This window comes from Rhinolophus hipposideros, assembly GCF_964194185.1.
Source record: "Rhinolophus hipposideros genome assembly, chromosome: 9".
Lineage (NCBI taxonomy): Eukaryota > Metazoa > Chordata > Mammalia > Chiroptera > Rhinolophidae > Rhinolophus > Rhinolophus hipposideros.
The window spans coordinates 47,520,425-47,541,245 of NC_138055.1; the positions used below are offsets into that span (position 1 = coordinate 47,520,425).

General features: G+C 36.5%; 1 protein-coding gene across 3 annotated transcripts in view; it reads right to left on the reverse strand.

Moving 5' to 3' along the window:
- Positions 1-20,821, reverse strand: part of NELL2 (neural EGFL like 2) — a 313,554-nt gene that overhangs the window by 151,189 nt on the left and 141,544 nt on the right. For all 3 annotated transcript variants that reach the window (XM_081060876.1, XM_081060877.1, XM_081060875.1), the window contains exons 12-13: positions 18,505-18,607; positions 10,023-10,151 (exon numbers count right to left, since the gene is read on the reverse strand). In XM_081060876.1, the coding sequence (XP_080917002.1) occupies positions 10,023-10,151; positions 18,505-18,607 (232 nt within the window). The remainder of the gene's footprint in view (positions 1-10,022; positions 10,152-18,504; positions 18,608-20,821) is intronic.

Sequence of the window (20,821 nt, forward strand, 5' to 3'; positions counted from 1 at the left end):
AAAAATAATGACAGGTGGTTGCACGTATAAATCTGCAAAGTATCCATCCAGGTACCAGAATGACCATCAGTGTACAGGAGTGTGTACGAAATAAGCATTTGTTCTGATTTACTTTTCAGTATTGACACAATTGACGACCAAAAGGGTGACAATTATACTTGTAGAACATTGGTTGACCGCGAATGTGTCATCATATCATATTACAAAGAAATGCAAAGGTAAGCAATTTGGTGAGAAGAGTGGGCCAAACAAAACTCAAACTCATACCAGAAATTCAATAATGCTACTGGCTAGGAATACAAATTTCCTTGGTTTGTTGATGAATCTGAGGCCTCCCTTCAACATCTCCCAATTACTTCTGAGTGTACCCTGAGTATCCCTGTGGGTTCAGAAATAAATAAACACATACTCACCATCACTGCCCACTACCCTGGCCCTGGGCAACTTCTGGGGCTTCTCCAGATCCTCTGAGTCTCTGCCCAAGCTAGGACAAATCCCTGTGTCCCTACTTTTGTCCCTTTAAAAGAAGTTCCTATCCTCAAAGCTACTCTTGAGACACCATACAGCATCTTTTTCAGTCTTCACAGCATGTTCAGAGCTACTCAAAAATAGACTCCAAAAAATGTTCTTCCACCTATTTTGTATTGTTCTTAGGCACCTAGACACTTATAGTAGCCTTGTTTATGGTCTAACCATGAGGTTTTGTCCCCTTCCAGTCATCTCATTATGTTTCTTTCACCAGCCCAAAGAGCCAGGTAGGCCTTACGTGCTTGTACATAAATGTCATACTCATATAAATATCATGCTCACATGTAGCCATTTCCTATCTTTTACTTAGATTACACCAACGGTTCTCCACTGGAAGCAGTTTTGCCCTCCAGCAGACATTTAGCAATGTTTGGAGACATTTTTGTTTATCACAAGTAGGAGTGGCACTACAGACACAGGTATGCTGCCGGCATTGGGTGGACAGAGGCCAGGGATGTTGCCAAACATCCTCAAATACACAGGCCAGCACAGAACCCACAACAAAGAATTATCTAGTTCAAAATGTCAATAGTGTCAAGGCTGAGAAACCCTGGTTTAAAGTAACACCACCGTAATACACAGGAATATATGACCACACAGACTCAACAATTCATCTTTCTAGGCAGCAGCATATTAACCAAAGATAAAACAATATTATTGAAAATTCATCCTTAGAAGGCTCTCAATATGGAATTAGTCTAGGATAGTCCTTTTGAAACTTTAATGTGCACAATCACTTGTGAAGCTTGTAAACATGCAGATTTTTGAGACTCAACACTGACTTACCTAAGCAGAGTTAAGGTTGTATCCAGGAATATGCATTTTTAACAAGCTCCTCAGGTGATTTTGATGCAGCTTGAACCACACTATAAGAAATCATGTTGAGGAAACCAAATTGCATCCTGATGAAAATAAACTGAGACAGTGAACACTAAAGTTCCTCTCTAGCTGAGCATACAGATAAAAAACATTGCCTGACACAATAAACTGCATAGAAGAAAACATAGGTACTAAACTTATGGACCTTGGGTTCAAAGAGCATTTTATGAATTTGAATCCAAAGGCAATGGAAGTAAAAGCTAAAATAAACAAATGGGACTATATGAAACTTAAAAGTTTCTGCACAGCAAAAGAAACCATCGACAAAATAAAGAGGCAACCAACTGAATAGGAGAAGATTTTTGCAAACAGTTCCTCTGATAAGGGTCTAATATCCAAAATATACAAGGAACTCATGAAACTCAACAACAAAAAAACAAACAACCCAATTGAAAAATGGGCAGAGGACCTCAAGAGACATTTCTCCAAAGAGGACTTACAAATGGCAAATAGACATATGAAAAAATGCTCAACATCACTAATCATCAGAAAAATGCAAATAAAAACCACAATGAGATATCACCTCACCCCAATCAGAATGGCTTTCATCAACAAGACAAATAGCAACAAGTGTTGGAGAGGCTGTGGAGAAAAAGGAACCCTCATACACTGTTGGTGGGAATGCAGACTGGTGCAGCCGCTATGGAAGGCAGTGTGGAGGTTCCTCAAAAAATTACAAATAGAATTACCATATGACCCAGCAATCCCTCTCCCGGGTATCTACCCAAAGAATTTGAAATCATTTATCCATAAAGACACGTGTGCTCCAATGTTCATTGCAGCTTTGTTTATGGTGGCCAAGACATGGAAACAACCAAAATGTCCTTTGATAGATGAATGAATAAAGAAGTTGTGGTATATATACGCAATGGAATACTATTCGGCGTTAAGGAAAGATGATATAGGAACATTTGTGACAACATGGATGGATCTTGAGAGTATAATGCTAAGCGAAATAAATCAGACAGAAAAAGCAGAGAACCCTATGATTTCACTGATATGTGGTATATAAACCAAAAACAAGACAAATGAGAAACAAAAACTCATAGACACAGACAATAGTTTAGTGGTTACCAGAGGGTAAAAGGGGTGGGGGGAGGGAGATGAGGGTAAGGGGGATCAAATATATGGTGATGGAAGGAGAACTGACTCTGGGTGGTGAACACACAATGGGATTTATAGATGATGTAATACAGAATTGTACACCTGAAATTATGTAATGTCATTAACAATTGTCACCCCAATAAATAAATCAAAAAAAAAAAAAAACAAAAACAAAAAAAAACATTGGATGGTTACCAAATCATTTAGGTGATAAATTAATAAATTTATGCCTCAAACCAGTACTCTTCAAATTTTCCTATGTGTAGGAATCACCTGGCCATCTTGTTATCACACAGATCTGATTTAGTAGGTCTGAGATAAAGGAAGAGATTCTGTATTGCTAACCAGCTCCCAGTGGGTGACCTATATTGCTGGTCTTTGGACAAACACGTTGAGTACTAAGGTCTTAAAAACCAGCTGCCAAAAGTCTGTAAAAGAACAGGACTACTTATTTTAACAAAGTACGAAAACATCAATCAGAATTCTCATTTCCATCTGCATCTGGAAAATGGGCACAGACTGTATGTAAATGTTACCTCCACTAGAAAGTCAGCTCCCTGACAGCAGGGGCTTAATCGGTTTTGCTCACAGCTATACGACCAGCACCCACGCAAGGCCTGACACATAGTATGTGTTCCATAAATACCTTGAATAAATGAATGCTGAACAAAGATTCTCTAAATGAAGTTTAATGATAGAGGCCATTTATACATCCAACTATCAGAAGAGACTATACATCCACCTCAGAGAAAAGTACATGGTCTTAATCCTATTTAATACATAGATGTATCATTAATTCCTTGTTGCCCCGAAAATAAGACCTACCCAGACCATCAGGTCTAATGCATCTTTTGAAGCAAAAATTAATATAAGGCTGAGTCTTATATAAGAGCCGGTATTTTATATTATATTATATTATATCATATTATATTATATTAATTATATTATATATTATTATATTATGTCATATTGCATTATATTATACTAAAGTCCTGGTCTTATATTAAAATAAGACCAGGTCTTATATTGATTTTTGCTCCAAAAGACGCATTAGATCTGATGGACCGGCTTGGTCTTATTTTTGGGGAAACACAATTGATGACTGATTTATGATTTCTTCTCCATACAGCATCCAAAGTGATTATGAACTCCAAAAGAATTAGATAAATATTTTCTATAGAAGTGCATTCTTTGGGGGGAAAAACTCATCTGGCCACGAAAGTCACACAAGTATGGTGTTTTGTTTCAAAAGAATAGTATATGAGGAGCCTTGATTGCTTCTTCAATTTCCTTTGCATGAGAAACTATGCCTAAGAAGAAATTTAGAGAAGTTTAATCTTTATTAGGTTTGATTTCAAAAATTTAAAGTCCTTCCTTCATATCAATGGAGACTCAGACTTCAAAGAAAAAAAATGCCCTTTTCTCTGATTTGCATATCTTAATGGTATTCAAGTTTACAAATGAATGGAAATTGTTTTTGAGTCAGAGAAAGTTGAACTTAATCATCACATAAAGTAAGTGATGAATGAGCCCAGAAGTGCTAATGGAAGTTCAAATCTGGCTGTCACTTAATAGGGATTTTCAGAACTTTTGCATCAAAACTACTCAATTGGAGGAGGAGTGATTTTCAAGAAACAAAACAAAACAAACATTTCTTCAGCATTGTAAATATGTTAAATATAATAGATGTTCCTCAATGCCTAAAGACACTTTAATACTTCCATATTTCATATTAATTTTGAAAGCTGTTTTATGTTGCAACTTTTTCACTTGGTTGGATGGGTTGATGAGGCCATGAAAACGCCCATTCATATTTGGAATCATCAGATATGCTTTTCCTCTTCTCTCTTTTTTTAGTTTGTATTATAATTATAATGGTTAATTTTATGTGTCAACTTGACTAGGCCTTGGGGTGACCGGGCATTTGGTCAGACATTAGTCTGTGTGTGTCTGTGAGGGTGCTTCTGGATGAGATTAACATTTAACTTGGCAGATTGACTAAAGCAGACTGGCTGGCCAAATGTGGGTGGGCCTTATCCAATCAACTGAAGACCTGAATAGAACAAAAATGCTGAGTAAGAGGGAAACTTTGCCTGCCTGACTGATTAGCTGCCACACTAGTCTTCCCCTGCCCCGGGACTGGAAACTTCCACCATTGGCTCTCCTGATTCTCAGGTCTTTGGATTTGGCTGCAACTGCACCATCAGCTCTCCTGGGTCTCCAGCTTGCTGACTACAGATCTTGGGACTTCTGAGCCTCCATAATCACATAGGCCAATTCCTTATAATCAATCAATCTCTATCATCCATCGATCCATCGATCCATCCATCCATCCATCCATCCATCCATCCATCCATCCATCCATCTATTGTCTATCTACATACAGTTGTCCTCCTTGTCTGTAGGGAATATGTTCCAGACCCCAGTGGATACCTGAAACCACAGATAGTACCAAACCCTATGTATACTATGATTTACTATGATACATATACACCTATGATAAAGTTTAATTTATAAATTATGCAGTTTCACAGATAGAAGGTTTGTTCTTAACAAACTCAGCATACATTTTTTTTCCTTTCCTTATTATTACTACATTGAAAACTTTCACTTTTTCAATTGAAGGAAGCATTCGTGGCTTCTCTTTGGCATGTCCGAATTGCCAGCATCTTACACTTGCACTTTGGGGCCTTTATTAAGTAAAATGAAGGAAACTTGAACACAAGCTGTGGGGACAGAGCCCCAGAAAGCAGTTTCCAGGCTCTCGGCCTCACATAGAAAGGTGCTGGCTCGGGTAGTAAATGGCCATCAACTGTGATTGGATGGCCATCAGCTGTGGCTAGTTGGCCGTCAGCTGCAACCAACCAGTGAGCCAGTGGCCACTAATATAACTGCTGTGGCTATGCTAGCAGAAAATGGGGGCTAGCAAGAGCGAATTGCAGAGAGGAGGATGCCGCCAGCTAGAATATAGTGATATGACTCCCCTACTAATGGCTCCGTGGGTGTTCCTTTTTGGCCTCACCATATTCTGCGTTCTTATGTGGGGAGCAGGAGATGAGACCCCGCCTGAGACCCTGCATGACACAAGCACTGATACTGTGACAGTGTATCAGATTAAGGCTGAGAAGGCTACTAAGTGACTAACGGGGGGGGGGTTACTGGACAAACAATTCATGCCCAGGATGGGACAGGGTAGACAGTGCAAGATGTCATCACACTATTCAGAATGGAGGGCAATTTAAAACTTACGAATTGTTTATTTCTGGAATTTTCCATTAAATATTCTCAAACCATGGTTGACCAGGGGTAAATGAAACCACAGAAAGTGAAACAGCAGATAAGGGGGGTACTGCTGTATGTCCTGTTGGTTCTGTTTTTCTGGAGAACCCTCATTAATACAGTAACCTTGGACTTTTTTTTTAATTTGAAATACTCTACCATAACACACCACAGAGCATGCATTGTTAACCATAGTTTTGAAAGCCGCAGTGTCTGCTAGAATTCCCTAATGAATCCCACAGGGCTCAGTCCTCTGGTTATTTATTCCCACTCTGTTAAGCAGGCCTCCACTAGCATCACTGGGGACTTCTGCGCTGTGTTTACAATCAGAAGATTGAGCTCATTCCACATCTTTCAGATTTTTTTTTGCAGCAACTCTGTAAGGTATCCCTCACCTTAGTCTTAAAGAAATCCTCTCAGAATGGCACTATATTGCACAGTTAATGATATGCAGATACTCACTATGTCAGGAATTCATCACTAAATTAATTAATTGTGAAGTGGTAAGCCGCTGGAAAAAAGAAAGGAAGGGAGGGAGAAAAGGAAGAAGGAAGAAAAGGAGGGAGGGGACAAGGACAAGTGAGGGAGGGAAGGGAAGGACAGGTGGAAGGGGGGGAAGAGAGAGAGAGAGAGAGAGAGAGAGAGAGAGAGAGAGAGAGAGAGAGAGAAATTGCTTTCCGATTGTGTTAGTTTGCTAGGGCTACCATAATAGAGTACTACAAACTAGTGGCTTAAGCAACAGAAATTTCTCACAGTTTTGTAGGCTAATAGTCTAAAATGAAGGTGAAGGTGTAGAAGGGTTGGTTCCTTCTGAGGATTATGAGGGACAATTTGTTCCAGGCCCTTGCCTCTTCTGGTGCTCTGCTGGAAATCTCTGGTGTTCCGTGGGTTGTAGGCGTATCACCCTGATCTGTGCCTTAACAAATGGGAGCATTGGCACTCCTCTGGTTCAAAACTTTCACTGGCTTCCCCTTGTCCTCAGCATAAAACCATGGGTCTTTACTGCGCCCTGCAAGGGGCTGCTTCTCCTTCATCAGGCTGGTCTCCCTTGCTCTTCACCTTCCTGCATTTCTTACAAAGTGCTCTTTCCACCCTGAGGCTGTTAAATGCTTAGGCAATTCCCTTCTTTCCAACCCTTACTTATATGCCTAGCTGATTTTTACTTAATCTTCAGGTTTTGGGAAAAACAAAACTATTTTCTTCAAGCACCACCAGCCATCCAGATAAGACTCCCATTAACCTATTTCTCTTTCAGGTCAATTGCCACATGTGCAATTAAATGCTCGTTGGTGTAATGATCTATTTATTACCTTTCTTGCCTGAGAGAATATCAGTCATGTATATCTTATTTACTGTTTCACCTCTAGCCTAGCCTTGAACAAAGTAGGTATGCAATAAATATTGTCAAAGGCATAAATGAACTTCAACATTTTACCATTGCTGTTTTAATCCTGACCTAGTAAACAATAGTAAAAATCAATAGTCTTTAAATTATAAGTCATAGTCATATCATTAAAACAACGCCACAGATTTAGTAAATAAAATTTATATTACTTTATAGATTATCACTTGCTTATTTTTGCATATTATGACAAGTCTAGTTTCTTAGAGGACCAGAACTGTAAGACCAGCTGATAGAGAACATGTACAATTGCATAATAAGATTTTTAAATGTTGCTTCTAGGAAGTCAAAACATCCTTAAAGTTAGCAACAACAATAAGAAAATCAAAAGGAAAACCAAATTTGATTGGAATATTGCAAAGCCTATTAACATAAATAACAAAAGATGTAGTATTAAAAGTCTAAACGTATAAAAAATTCAAGATCTCTATAATATACCAACAAGTTTTTCCATCATTTTCTTAACTTGTGATGATTACAGCTTAAAATGAAAAACAAATAACATGAAGAAATGTACAAACCATTTTTCAGTATGATCCATTCAGAATGGAAAATAGCTGCCAATTTGTGCTGAAAGTGTAGGTGAAAACAGTGATCCAGTTTTTACAATTAAACCAATTTTCAGTAGGTCGCATTGTTGAGTCATCTAAATCTCTGCCCTCTTCCCTCGAATTCTTTATTGTCTTGATAAATGGCAACACCATCCATGTATTGCTCACACTCCAAACCTTGACACCCCTTGATCCCTCTTCAATTCTCCTCCACAATAAACTATCGGCAAGTATTGTTGGCTCTACTTTCAAAACATACCATGAATATGTTCCCTCCTCTTCACCTCCCTTATCCCTTTCTTAATCCAGGCCACCAACATCTTTGCCTAGACTACTGCAGTCGCCTTCCAGCTGGTCTTGTTTACACTTATGTTCTACCACAGTCAACCCTATAGTTCTTCTAACACATTGTAACCAGAGCTATCCTTGACCATACAAATCTGAGCATATCACTCTGCTACGTGAGACAAATTTAAAATCCTTACAAGCCTCCCTACATTATCTAGACTCTGCCTGGTTCTCCAGCTGTCTTTCCTCTGATCTGTCTGCTCCATCACATTATGCTTCTTTCTGTTTCTAGAACAACCAAGCTAGTTCCCACGTAGGGTCTTTCTACTTGTTATTCCTTTTGGTTAGAATGCTCTGTTCCAGATCTTTCTATGCTGTTTCCTTATCAAGTCTCAACTCAACTAGCATACCTCCCTCTCCAGTCTCAGAGCTTTCCCTGACCATCCCATTTAACTTAATCCACAAACAATCTCTATCACATCATTCTGTTTCCTTTTCTTCCTATTATTTATTACTACCTCAAACTGCCTTCTCTATCTCTATGGTTACCCACGTTCTCTGTTTTCCCCCAGAAGCTAAGCTCCTGAGCACAGGAACCTCATCAGTCTTATTCACCATTTACTACCCAATGTCTAGAAAAGTGCTTGGTACACAGTAAGTAGGTGCTTCTTAAGTATTTATTACATGAGTGAATATACTTAACAACAATAAAAGCAGCAGCTAAAAATAAAGATAATTATCATAAAATTAAGATTCAAAAGGAGGTATATGAATTTATATCATATGGTTTCATGTTATACACATTAACAATACCAGGGGGGCTTATTGTACATTGCAGATCTTAAATATTGTAATGAAAAATATATTATTTTACTAAGAAAGTTTAAGTGCATTTCTTATATAAAACCTTTCAAAATGAGTAATTTTAAATAAATTTTTATTATAAATGGGGAACAGAAGCCATGTCCTTCCTTTAGCAAAAATGGGCTGGTCTCTTCAGAACTGAATCAGAAGCATTTAACTAATTACTTTGGGGGAAAAATGTCAATTTTAAAAAATGAATGCTGATTTTTAATAGAAGAAAATCTATAGAAATCTAAGGGAAACAATAGAAATTGGTTTCCTGAGGGCCAATAAATCATCATGTAGCTAAACTGAGGCTACATGTTTTAATCTTGGAGGTTTTACTCCCCCAGTACTGAGGACACATTCTGGACATTTGATAAAGATAAGTCTAGAACCCTCCAAATGCCCAAACACCACCACATCAGTGTTCCTACTTGTAAGACCCACTAGCTAGTCGCACAATTCATGAGAATGATTCAACTCTGGTTCAGGGAAATTATAAATTACTGCATCTCATGGACTTCTAGGGTCTTCATGGATATTTATTTAAAGTCAGAGGAATTATGAATGGCAAGGGCCTCCTCACGATATTTGGACTGTTTCCATGAGAGAATTAACTACCTGGGTTATTTGCTAAAATTTTTAAAAATAACTGGGAAACCATTAACGCCACTGGAGCTATTTACTAAGTACCACAGAGCATGAATACAAGTACTGACATTACTTACGGTAGCAAACAAAACCAGCAGTGGGCACTTTATCTTCCTGTTAATTGATTGCCTTTGTTACACAACATTGTCTGGAAAAATCTAACTACAATTCTAACTGCAAGCCAGCGTAATCATGTCAATATGTGAACTATCTGAATATCTAATTATGGAAAAAAAAAACAAGGCAATTTCACAGTGGGATTATTGTTCTAATTCACGAAACCAGCCATGTTCACTTATTAGTCTGACATATAGCAGATAGCTGAAAAACTTTAATTTGAAAGATAATTATTTATAGCTGATTAATATGGTTCAAATTAAATTCACTGCTTTTAATGGGCCCATCAACTTGACAACCTGGGAAATTAATAAATTTTACATGCAGTAATCCTAGGAAATTTATACAGCTGAACTACACATCATTACAAGGATTACCTTCACAGTAGGCATTGTCCTCTCGAAGAGCCCTAAAACCATCTCGACAGCTACAAACGGCCCTGTCATTCAGATTTCTGCAGACAGAATTCTCCATGCAGTTATGCCTTTCAGAACAAAAGTCATAACCTACAAAAAGAAAAAATAGAATTTATTAAGGTAAATGAGCCATGGCAAAGCAAATAAACTTTTTCTATTTAATACTTCCTTTGATTTAGAAGCTATTTTTCCCTAAATGATTTTTTAAATTGCTATCTTTATCCAGTGTTTACAGAACCATATGCTGCATGTACTAAGAAGTTTTTTATGTGTAAACTCAATTTTTTTCTTTTATGTAAACTCAATTCCTACTGCAAGTTAATTCTGTCTTATTTCTGACTTTCTAAATGCTATCTAGTCCCTAACATTCTAATAACAGTCTTACAAATATTTGAAATAAAGCCAGAGCCTTAGAGTCCAAAATGATGACATACAATATAGAAGATAACACAATGAGAAAGTGATCTGAGACCTAGCAGTTGAGCGTTATTAATAACTATGGGTAATAGAAACCAAGCCAGATGAAATGTGCACATTGTATATTTAAAAAATGAAACAGACAGCCCAGCATCCTTTAAAAATTTTTTAAAATGTGTTTAAAAATGAAAATTACACCACTTCAATCTAATTTTCTCTGGAAATCTGCAAGGCAAAGTACGTCCACTCAAAAGAAGAAGAATATTTTTATGAATTACGTAGATTTCATAGATTCCAGAGTATTTATGAGAGGAAAGAAAAATGAAACGTTTTATAAACAGTGACATCAATCATGTGTAATTTCTCAGGATCTCATTTTCCTGTGTGAATCCCTTGTTCAAAGATCATCTAAGATGCTGAAGGGAAAAGCTTGAACATTAGAATCCATATTTAATGGAAATTACATGATTATACATCATTCAAACAATTTTCAAGTTGCCTGATGCATAAGTTATCTATCTAGTTTTACATGTCTAATGAATTAACATCTCAGTCCATATATAAAAGAAAAGAAGACTAGAAGAATATATTTCATGTAGTAAGAATAAACTCATCTGTCTACAACCAAGAAAAGACTTTTACTTGAGCAACTCATGAAGATAGAAATTCTAAACTGGCTCATATTATTTGTAATCAAGTTACCACAGAATGACGTGATTCAGTAAAAGGGTGGACTAAGCTCCACCACAGCCAGCAGATGTATCTGGTACAGCACAATGGTTGGTGTCCATTCTGATTGGTTGGTGCCCATAATGAATATGACCCACAAATTAAAACATATCCTTCATGAAATGCAACTACAATGTATACTAAAATAACAAATGAAGAAACAATAACTCATAGACACAGACAATAGTTTAATAGTTACCAGAGGGTAAGTGGGGAAGAGGGTGGTAGATGTGGGCAAAGGGGATCAAATATATGGTGATGGAAGGAGAACTGACTCTGGGTGGTGAACATACAATGTGATATATAGATGATGTATTACAGAATTGTACAAATCTATGTAACTTTACTAACAATTGCCACCTCAATAAACTTTAATTTAAAAAATTTATCTGTACAACTTAAACCTAAAGGAAAGTGATGCTCTCAAAATGCAATGATGGCATTAAAAAGGAATAGAAAAGATCAAATGAATGAATTATGTCCACAGAAATAAAAGAAAATAGAACAGAGGTATATGAAGACTAGAAAAATACAGTGGTCCCCCTATCCTTAGGGGTTATATTCCAAGACCCTCAGTAGATTCCTGACACTGGATAGTGCCAAATTCTATACGTATATACTATTTTTTTTCTTACATGCATACATGCTTATGATAAAGTTTAATTTAAAAATTAGGCACAATGAGAGATTAACAATAATAAAGTAGAACAATCATAACAGTATACTGTAACAAAAGTTATGTGAATGGTTTGGGGGCCATTAAGTAAAAGAAGGGTTACTTGAACACAAGCATCATGATAGTGAGAGTTAATCTGATAATCAGGATGGCTACTAAGTGACTAATGGACGGGTAGTGCATACAGTGTGTATACGTTGGACAAAGGGCTGGTTCACATCTCGGGTGGGACAGAGAAGGATGGAGCGAGATTTCACCATGCTACTCAGAATGGTGTGCAATTTAAAACTTATGAGTTATTTATTTCTGGAATTTTCAATTTAATATTTTTGGACTACAGTTGACCATGGGTAACCAAGGAGAAGGAGGGACTACTGTATGTAGTGAATAATAGCATTTAAATCACTTGACAACTTAAGTTTTCTTGACAAGATTCCTCACAATCCAAATTCTGATGATTAAAACTGAACATTTAGAAGTAAAAAGTTCATTCTTAAGAAGAAAACATTTTTCTCCTAGGGTCTTTTTATATCTTCCTTAAACAGCTGAATCGAGACCATATTTCTTAAAATGTATTCTATTGCCTTTTTACAATGCCTGAGGGGGAATAATTTTAGCTAAAAAGTCATCTTCATTCTCTATTGCAATAACTAAGTACATCATCAATCTAAAATGAAAAGGCTCCAAAAAATAACTTCATCTTTATTGTAAATTAAAACAAAGTTACTAAAAATACTGGCCCACTCCTTCAAATACATAAAGAATTAAGCGATCATGTTCTAACACAGTGCTAAATCTCTGTGTAATGTTTGAAACAACTTTTAGAGAGCTGTGACTAAGAACAGATACTGTTCCTGATGCATTTTTTATTTTTCTCTCATAAGCCTATTTTATTCAATACTGTCAATTTTTCCCTTTGCTGCATTTTCTCTTCTCCCATTTTTCAGACTCTGCCCAATCTATGCCATCACTGTCTATGCCATATGCCATCTCTATTACAACCCATTTCCAGTTCTGCCTAAGGAAAGGTGAGACCCTCATCTCAGCATCTAATGTGCCCACGCTCACCACCAAGTGTCCAACTGCTGCACGAACATTACAATGATAAGTCAGCAGTGTTGATCCTTTCACTGTTTTAGCTTCAGTTAGGGAGTACTTTACTTTTTGTCTGATGGTTTGGGTTTTGTGTGTTTTTTTAAATTAACCCAGAGACTTGGAAACTGAAAATTTTGTCAATAAAATTCTAATTTACTCTAAACAATGTCAGATAGCTGTTTTGATTTATTTTTCTCAACAAATAAGTTGACTGAATCTATTGGTTGTTTTACTGCTGAGAGACAAAATGCCAGGGTCAAAAGGCTAACTAGCAACAAGTAGAAAATTCAGACTCAATAAAAATGGCTTGTTTCCAATCTATAGGGAATAACTTCAAAAAATCAGAGTATGGGTTCGCAATAAACCATAATCCTATTACCTTCATAGTTGCATTTCTACTCATACGTGCTTAGCTTTTTGGATTCGGAAGACCTGGCATTTACACCTGACTTCTACCACTTACTGGCTATGTAAATTAGCTGTGTAAATTAATTAACCTTTCTAAACCTTCAGTTTTTCTCACCTGTAAAATTACGATAATATCTACCTTGTAAAAATGTGGGGTTCAAATGAGATCATCTATGTAAAAGCATAATAGTATAGTATAGTACTTGTTAATATTTAAAGCAATTAGAGAATTATTGATAAGCTACAAACCAAATGTATTGAGATACCTATCATAGAAAAAAATTCAAATATTCATTATAGATGGATGGATCAATGATCTAATACAATCTAGCTTTTCTCTTTTTCCTCTTTTGAATTTTCACCTTAAGGATACCAAGTTTTTATTCCTTTTGTGAGCTTTTCAAATGAAGTTCTGTGTCTTCTATTATTATGTAGTTCTATAAAATATTAATATGCATTTCTATATAACTGGATAAGTAGAGAGACGCGAATACAAAAGATTATGAGTAAGAACAATATACATAAAGGTTATACATGATAACTGGGATAAATACAATACACAAATTTTGCTGTGAATATTTATTGGTTTTGCCTACAGGCATCTATTCCTCCTTTATGGGGAAAAAAATAACCTAGTCATAGTTTGGATGAACATTCACCCCTAATGTCAGCCCACTTGCTTATAGGGAAGTGGACTCAACTGCCCCAGAGGATAAGGATTTCCACTGGCCTGGACACAACGATTTCTTCAGGTCTGGCCATATAATCCATTCAAGCTAATAAAGACAAATGAAACTCAATTCTGGGTCTTTCGTTCAACTCATGAGGATACTGAGCTTTTTCTTCCACCTACTTGAGTATCATACTAAAGTGAGCATAAGAATGTCAGGGGTCTACCTGAGAACACATAGAACCTGAAAATAAATTCACCTCAGAGGAGACAAACTGAGAGATGCATCGAAGCAAAAGGGCAGGATTTGAGATCTGAATCAAGCTACTTACTGAGGCCATACGTCCCATTTTTTGCTTACATCAGTTGGGTTAGGTGTTCTGTCACTTACACCTAAAAGAATACTCATTTATTTAGGTATTATTTGCAAGATGATGGATAATCCTGCTTTTTCCCAAAGTGTGATTCATACGCACAGATGAACATTTTTTAAAAAGTACTAATAGCAATGGATTTCTCTTCATGTGTATAAGAAATACATGAATCTAATAACAAATAATCCCATTATGTCATGGATACTATTGCTTAGGAATGAAACTAAATTTTTAAGAAATGAGTTGATTTATATGTGGAATCTAAAGAACAAAATAAATGAACAAACAAAACAGAAACAGACTCAGGTACAGAAGACAAACTGGTCATCGCTGGGGCGGGGGGCAGGAGGGTTGGGGAGCTGGGTGAAAAAGGTGGAAGGATTAAGAAATACAAATTGGCAGTTACAAAATAGTCACACGGATGTAAAGTACAGCATAGGGAATATGGTCAATAATGTTGCGACAATTATTATAGTGCCCAGTGGGTACTAGATTAATCAGGGGGATTACTGTATATCTAACTAGTAAATATCTAACTATGCTGTACACCTGAAACTAATATAAAATAATATTGAGTGCCAACAGTAACTGAAAATAAATAATTTTAAAAAATGAGTTGACTTTCAGTAGATATAAAAAATTTAACTAATGTTATTATTAGGTTGGTGCAAATGTAATTGCGGTTTTTGCAATTATTTTTAACCTTTTAAACTGCAATTAAAAGGTTAAAATTTGCACCAACCTAATCATAAAGTACAGAGAGTAAGAATCAAAAAGGTGTAAATGAATAATGTGGGAAACTATGAATTATTCAGAAGTTGGGAGAGAACAATCTCAGCCTCCTGCTGTCCATGCCCCTACTACTTATAATTATAAGGTTCAATGAAGTAAATGCTAAATTAAAGTGGGGTATCCAGTAAATAGGACTTGGTGACATTGCAAGCAGAGAAAGGGGCTGTTGAGGGAGAAGGAATATGGGAAGGGCTGCAGATATGAAAACTCTATCACATTGTTTCTGTGTCTTTCTAAGTCAGACTCCTCGCTGTATCATCAAGTCTCTGTCATATTATAATTTGTCATAAGCTTCCTTGAAAGTGAAAAGAACATTCCTTCTACACTGCTTCTGAGATGCTACTACAGAAGAGAGCCAATTGCAGGGTACCTAAAAAAAACAGCCTCGGTTGGATTTGATTTGGTGCCTGGAGATTTAGAGCCTTATGTCAGGGCACAGCTTGGTTTCCAACCACTGACCTAGCCTCTCATGAAAAGCTCAATGCTTTAATCTCATGCTCTGCCTTCAGGGAATATTTACTAATAGTTGTTGAACAACTTGCTTTGTCTGATGTAAGCACAGCATCTTCAGCATTAGTTAGACAGGCCTGGAAACTGCAGGCCAATTTTATTACAAATGAATCTGTCACAACATTTAGGAGTTGACTCAAACTTTAAGCCTAGAGAACTTAGTTTAAACGTCAGAGAATGCCAGGGGTACTCATTTGTTTACTCTGTATGTTTGAAGTTGGAAATTGAAGCAATCTTTATTATACATGGTGCTAAATGTTTCAAGAGGGGCCAACTTGTCCAATTTCAGTTCCAGTATTATCTAAGCCACTGGTTCTCAATCCTGGCTGCATAAAAAATAATAATAATAATAATCAGCGAGGTTTTTTTCTTTTCTTTTCTTTTTTTTAAATAATGATACTAAGACTCCATTGCATATCAATTATATAAAAATCAGGTTGGAAGGGTATAGGTCACAGTATATTTTGTCACTGTATTTTGAGTGTGCTGTGTAAATACATTAATTTTTGAAACTGTAAACAATTTAAATGTAACACAATTTTTGTAGCTTTTTTCCATTTCTGAACTTGCTTTTTGTAATAATATATCAAGGCTCTTTTTTAAAAAAATGGATGTGATCAGGGCTTCTCTTGACATTTGAAAGGCCCTATCTCGGTTTCTTACCCAAATCTCGTCCTAGCCAATCTTGACTAAGTTCTATGCTAGTCATGTGTCTAATCTCTGAGTAGCTCTAGGACACTACACTAATGGATGAAAGATGGCCACAAAATGTTAACACTCCTTCTGTCATGGTGAGGTCTATTTCCCCTCCCCTTGAATCTCGGCTGTCCTGTGACTGCTTTGACCAGTGAAGTATGGTAGAAGTGATGATGTGTCCATTCCAGACCGAGTCTTTAAGAGCCTGGAGCCACCATTTAAGAAGACTGACTGCTATCCTGCTAGAGAGACCACAGAAAGAAGTCTTGAGATTACATGGACCAAGAAAGAGTTCTGGCTTCACTCAGACTTCCTGTCATCCCTACTAAGATGTCCAGCAGACTGTGAGGCCATTTTGAATATTCCAGCCCAGCCCAGCTTCCAGCTGAGTGACCCTAGTTAACATCACATGGAAAAGAAAAATCACCTGGCTAAACCCTGTCTGAATTCCTGACCCACAATACCACAATATATAATAAAATGGCTGTTGTTTTAAGCCACTGAGCTTTGGGGTGGTTTGTTATGTAGCAACAGATAACTAATGACCTGGAGTATCAGTATCACCTGGGAGCTTGTTAGAAATGCAGATTCTTGGGCTTGACCTCAGACATACTGGATCACAATCTACATTTTATAACATCCCTAGGTTATCTGTATACACATTTAAGCTTGAGAAGCACTGGTACAGGCTACCTTGGCTGCCTAACTAAGCTGTAGACTGGAAGTCCAGTTTCCAAACATGAAACAGGGATGAGGGTTCTTCATTCATATCACATTCCACACATCCTCTGTACAAGGCACTTGCTCAGGCACTGTGAGGATACAAACTCTAACGGCTCTTCCTGTTTGTTTATTAGATTATAGTCCATTTTAGCAGTGTGCCTTAGCTCCTGAGAACTATCCTCGAAGTTCCTTGAAAACCATTTTGAAATTCCCAAAGAACCTTTCACAGAACTAAGATTTTACAACCCATAATTGAATGCATGGAAGAAGACTCTAAAAAGAAAAAGAAACAAGTGCACCACCCTGCTAAAAATGGGAGTGAAGTATCTTATGTCTACTTTTAATAAATTAGGTTAAAAGAAAACAAAATGGTATATGTTTTATAAAGTTTCTTTTTTTTTCTATTTAAGTTTTACTTTGCATCAACATAAAAGCCATTATTCAAACAAGTGTTATTAGCTCATTTAGGGCAGTTTGTTATATAGTATCAATCACATGAATTATGAGCACTAACTATATAGCCCATGTGTCATACGAGTTATTAAGTATGATGAATATAAAGAGCCAGTCCTGCCTTCAAGGTGCATAGTACAATGAAGGAGATGGACTCACAAACATAATTTTAAGATAATATAGGAAGGCAATATAAATTCACGATTGGTAGGGATCATAAAACGTTCCATATAATCAATCCTTGAATCTATAATAAAACACAAAGTGCCAGAGCCGTTAGTGATGGGGAACTCTCTGCCTCCTAAGGAGTCCCATTGCATTTCTAAAGAGCTCAAATTTTACAGTTTTCTTATACTGAACTAAAATTCCAAGTCCCTTCTACTTGTTGGTCCTAGGCCTATCACCACAGAGGCAACACAAACAAGCAACGCATGTCTGATTGCCTCTCTCTTCTCGGTCGTATAGAAGCCTAGGAGAGAAGAGAGTAGAACTGAGAAGAGAGGAATCTGAAGCAATCCAAATGGGAATTATGTCATGTCAACTATAAAAACAAACTAAAGAGAAATGAAAAGCAAACTAATAAAGTAAGTCAGCGCTGTTGTATACATTCCTTCAGCAGTGTCATGCTGACTCAGAACCTGTACAAGGAGAGAAGCTTAGCAATCCAGAGCTTGAGACAAGACACCTAGCAGAAATGCAAGGGAGCATCTCATTTTAATTCAACCACTACAATAAATACTTTGTGACTGTCTACTGTGTGCCAAATCAGGAAAGCATTTAGGGAAATATTACTAGTCTTTGGAAATAACTTGCTTATAAATATTTCTATTTTCGTCTCAGTTGAATCAGCTTCCTACAATGACTCATGCACATAAATCTGACTTTACAAAAAAGTCTTACCTTTGCAAACTTTGCAACAGCTATGAGACAAGGTAATCTGATGAGACTCTAGACAATCCAAAGCTGGACAGCCTGAACTCTCAACCAGCTTCATAGTCTGGTCCTGTTAGACAACAGAAAATAAATGCTTCAAAACTGCTTAATTAGGACTTACTAAGAAGTTTCCAAATCCAACACCTGAGAAGGCTCTTCAAACATGAGCCTAAAATTTTCACCCTGAGAACCCCTGAGAGCACAGGTCACAGGCTCATTCACAAAATGACATTAAATCACTACTGGAAAGCCTTTAAAATTGACAAGCAGAACTTGGAAAGCACTTTACAATGAATACAGTAGCCATGAGTACAACTTGCCAAACATCTGGGTAACCCTGAAAAATTCTGTTACTTTTACAATATATTTTCATATCCAGATGACAACTGTGGCAAAGATACTGCTTGAATTAGATCAACAACTCACCAAAAAAATAAAATAAAATAAAATAAAAACTGAGTTTTTTAAACATTCTCATTTCAAAATTTTCTAAACTGTTATAAAGCGATTCTCACAGGTGAGTCTGGTAAAAGTATTGGGGATCTCCCAAAAAAACTGTAAGGGAAATGAAGGCAGGATTTATGTCTCTTGTGAATGAATGCCTAGCATATTTTGTGGCACATAATTGGCACTCAAAAAAATTTAGTGAATGAATGAAAAAAACTCAATGTAACATTATCATAGTTCTAGCAACCAAAGTAGATAAAATCCTCCTCATGGAGACATCAAAATACAAAATACTTTTCTGATAAATGTAGTAACGTTGCCCTTAAAGCACACATTTGGCTTCTGAATTATCAATCTTTAATCTCTTAAGAACAGGATCATTTACTACGTTATATTATGCTTGCCAGTACATAAGTAATAAAATAACTGTTAAAACTTGCAAGCTTCCATTTAATACAGTACTTAAATTTTTAGATATCATTTCTATAAGAACTGCTTTTATGGAAGAAGCACTCATTTCAATATCTCCCTCTTCATGGTTTTTCTATGAAAAAGACCTCCAAATCATCATAACCTCTTATTGAGAAAGTGGCAGGAGATGTGAATACAGTGGAGTCACATGCTAGTTCTTCCTTTGGCTTGACAATAATATCCATCTGGTAATCTTATTTTCAGAACCAATGTTTTTCTGTGTTACTATTAAAGTCACAGTCTCCCAGGACATATTTTCAAGGCCACAAAACTGACAATAAAGGAACAAAGAAGGACTAGAATTGACAGCCCAGAAAATGGAAGCACGAGAGAGCTGTCAGATATGTAAAGGTGTAAATACTGAACCTAAGGAGCCTGAAGGGGGAAGAAACAATGGGAGTCCCCACTGTCAAGAATTTAGTCAAGAACTACAAAAGCTTATGATAATCCAGGAGAGCTGTGCTGTATAATCAATAGCCATTAGCTCCATGTAGCTCTTGAACACTGTAAATGTAAAATACACACAAGATTTTGAAGACATAGTGTGACAAAAGAATGAAAATATTTCATTAAGAATTCTATATTAATTACATGTTAATGATATTTTTAACATATGGGGTTAAATATAGAAAATTTAGCCCAATAAAAAGTACATTTGTGGCTTACATCATATTTCTAGTGGACAGCACAGCATTAGAATGTGGGAAATAGTGACTTTTGTTTGAGTAAATAAAAGGTAATATCCATTCCTTCACCCAATATTCACCCACAACATCGTCTAAATAGACTCCTCACTGAATCAATTTTAAATGAAAGCATTTTATAGCTATTTTAAAATCAAATAAGCAACTATCCCAATAAATGTCTAAAGCACAATTATCAATAGTAGTATGGAACACACTGGTCAGATGAAAAGAACAAACATACACGCACATGCACACACACACACACACACACACACACACAGTAGAGAAACTTGAAATGTCCTCAAGATTTTTAAATTTAGAGCTGATAATTCAAATTTAGAGTTTACCATTAGAAACCAGTGACAAAACTTTTGTACTTTCCTTGAAATAACTTTTCTCTGTTCTGACTCCATTTTCTCAACATGGAGTCATTAGATCTCCCTCTAAGTCTTCTAATTCTTATATCTTTAATGGGACTTACTCCACTCAAAATTGCATTGGCGTAGAGAAAAAAACTGATGGTTGCTAGATGGGAAGGGGGTGTTGAGGGATGGGAGAGAAGGTAAAGGGATTACAAAGTACAAATTGGTGGTCACAAAATAGTCACAGAGATGTGAAATAAAGAATGGGGAATACAATCAATGTTTTAAAGACTATGTATTGTGTCAGATGGGTATGGA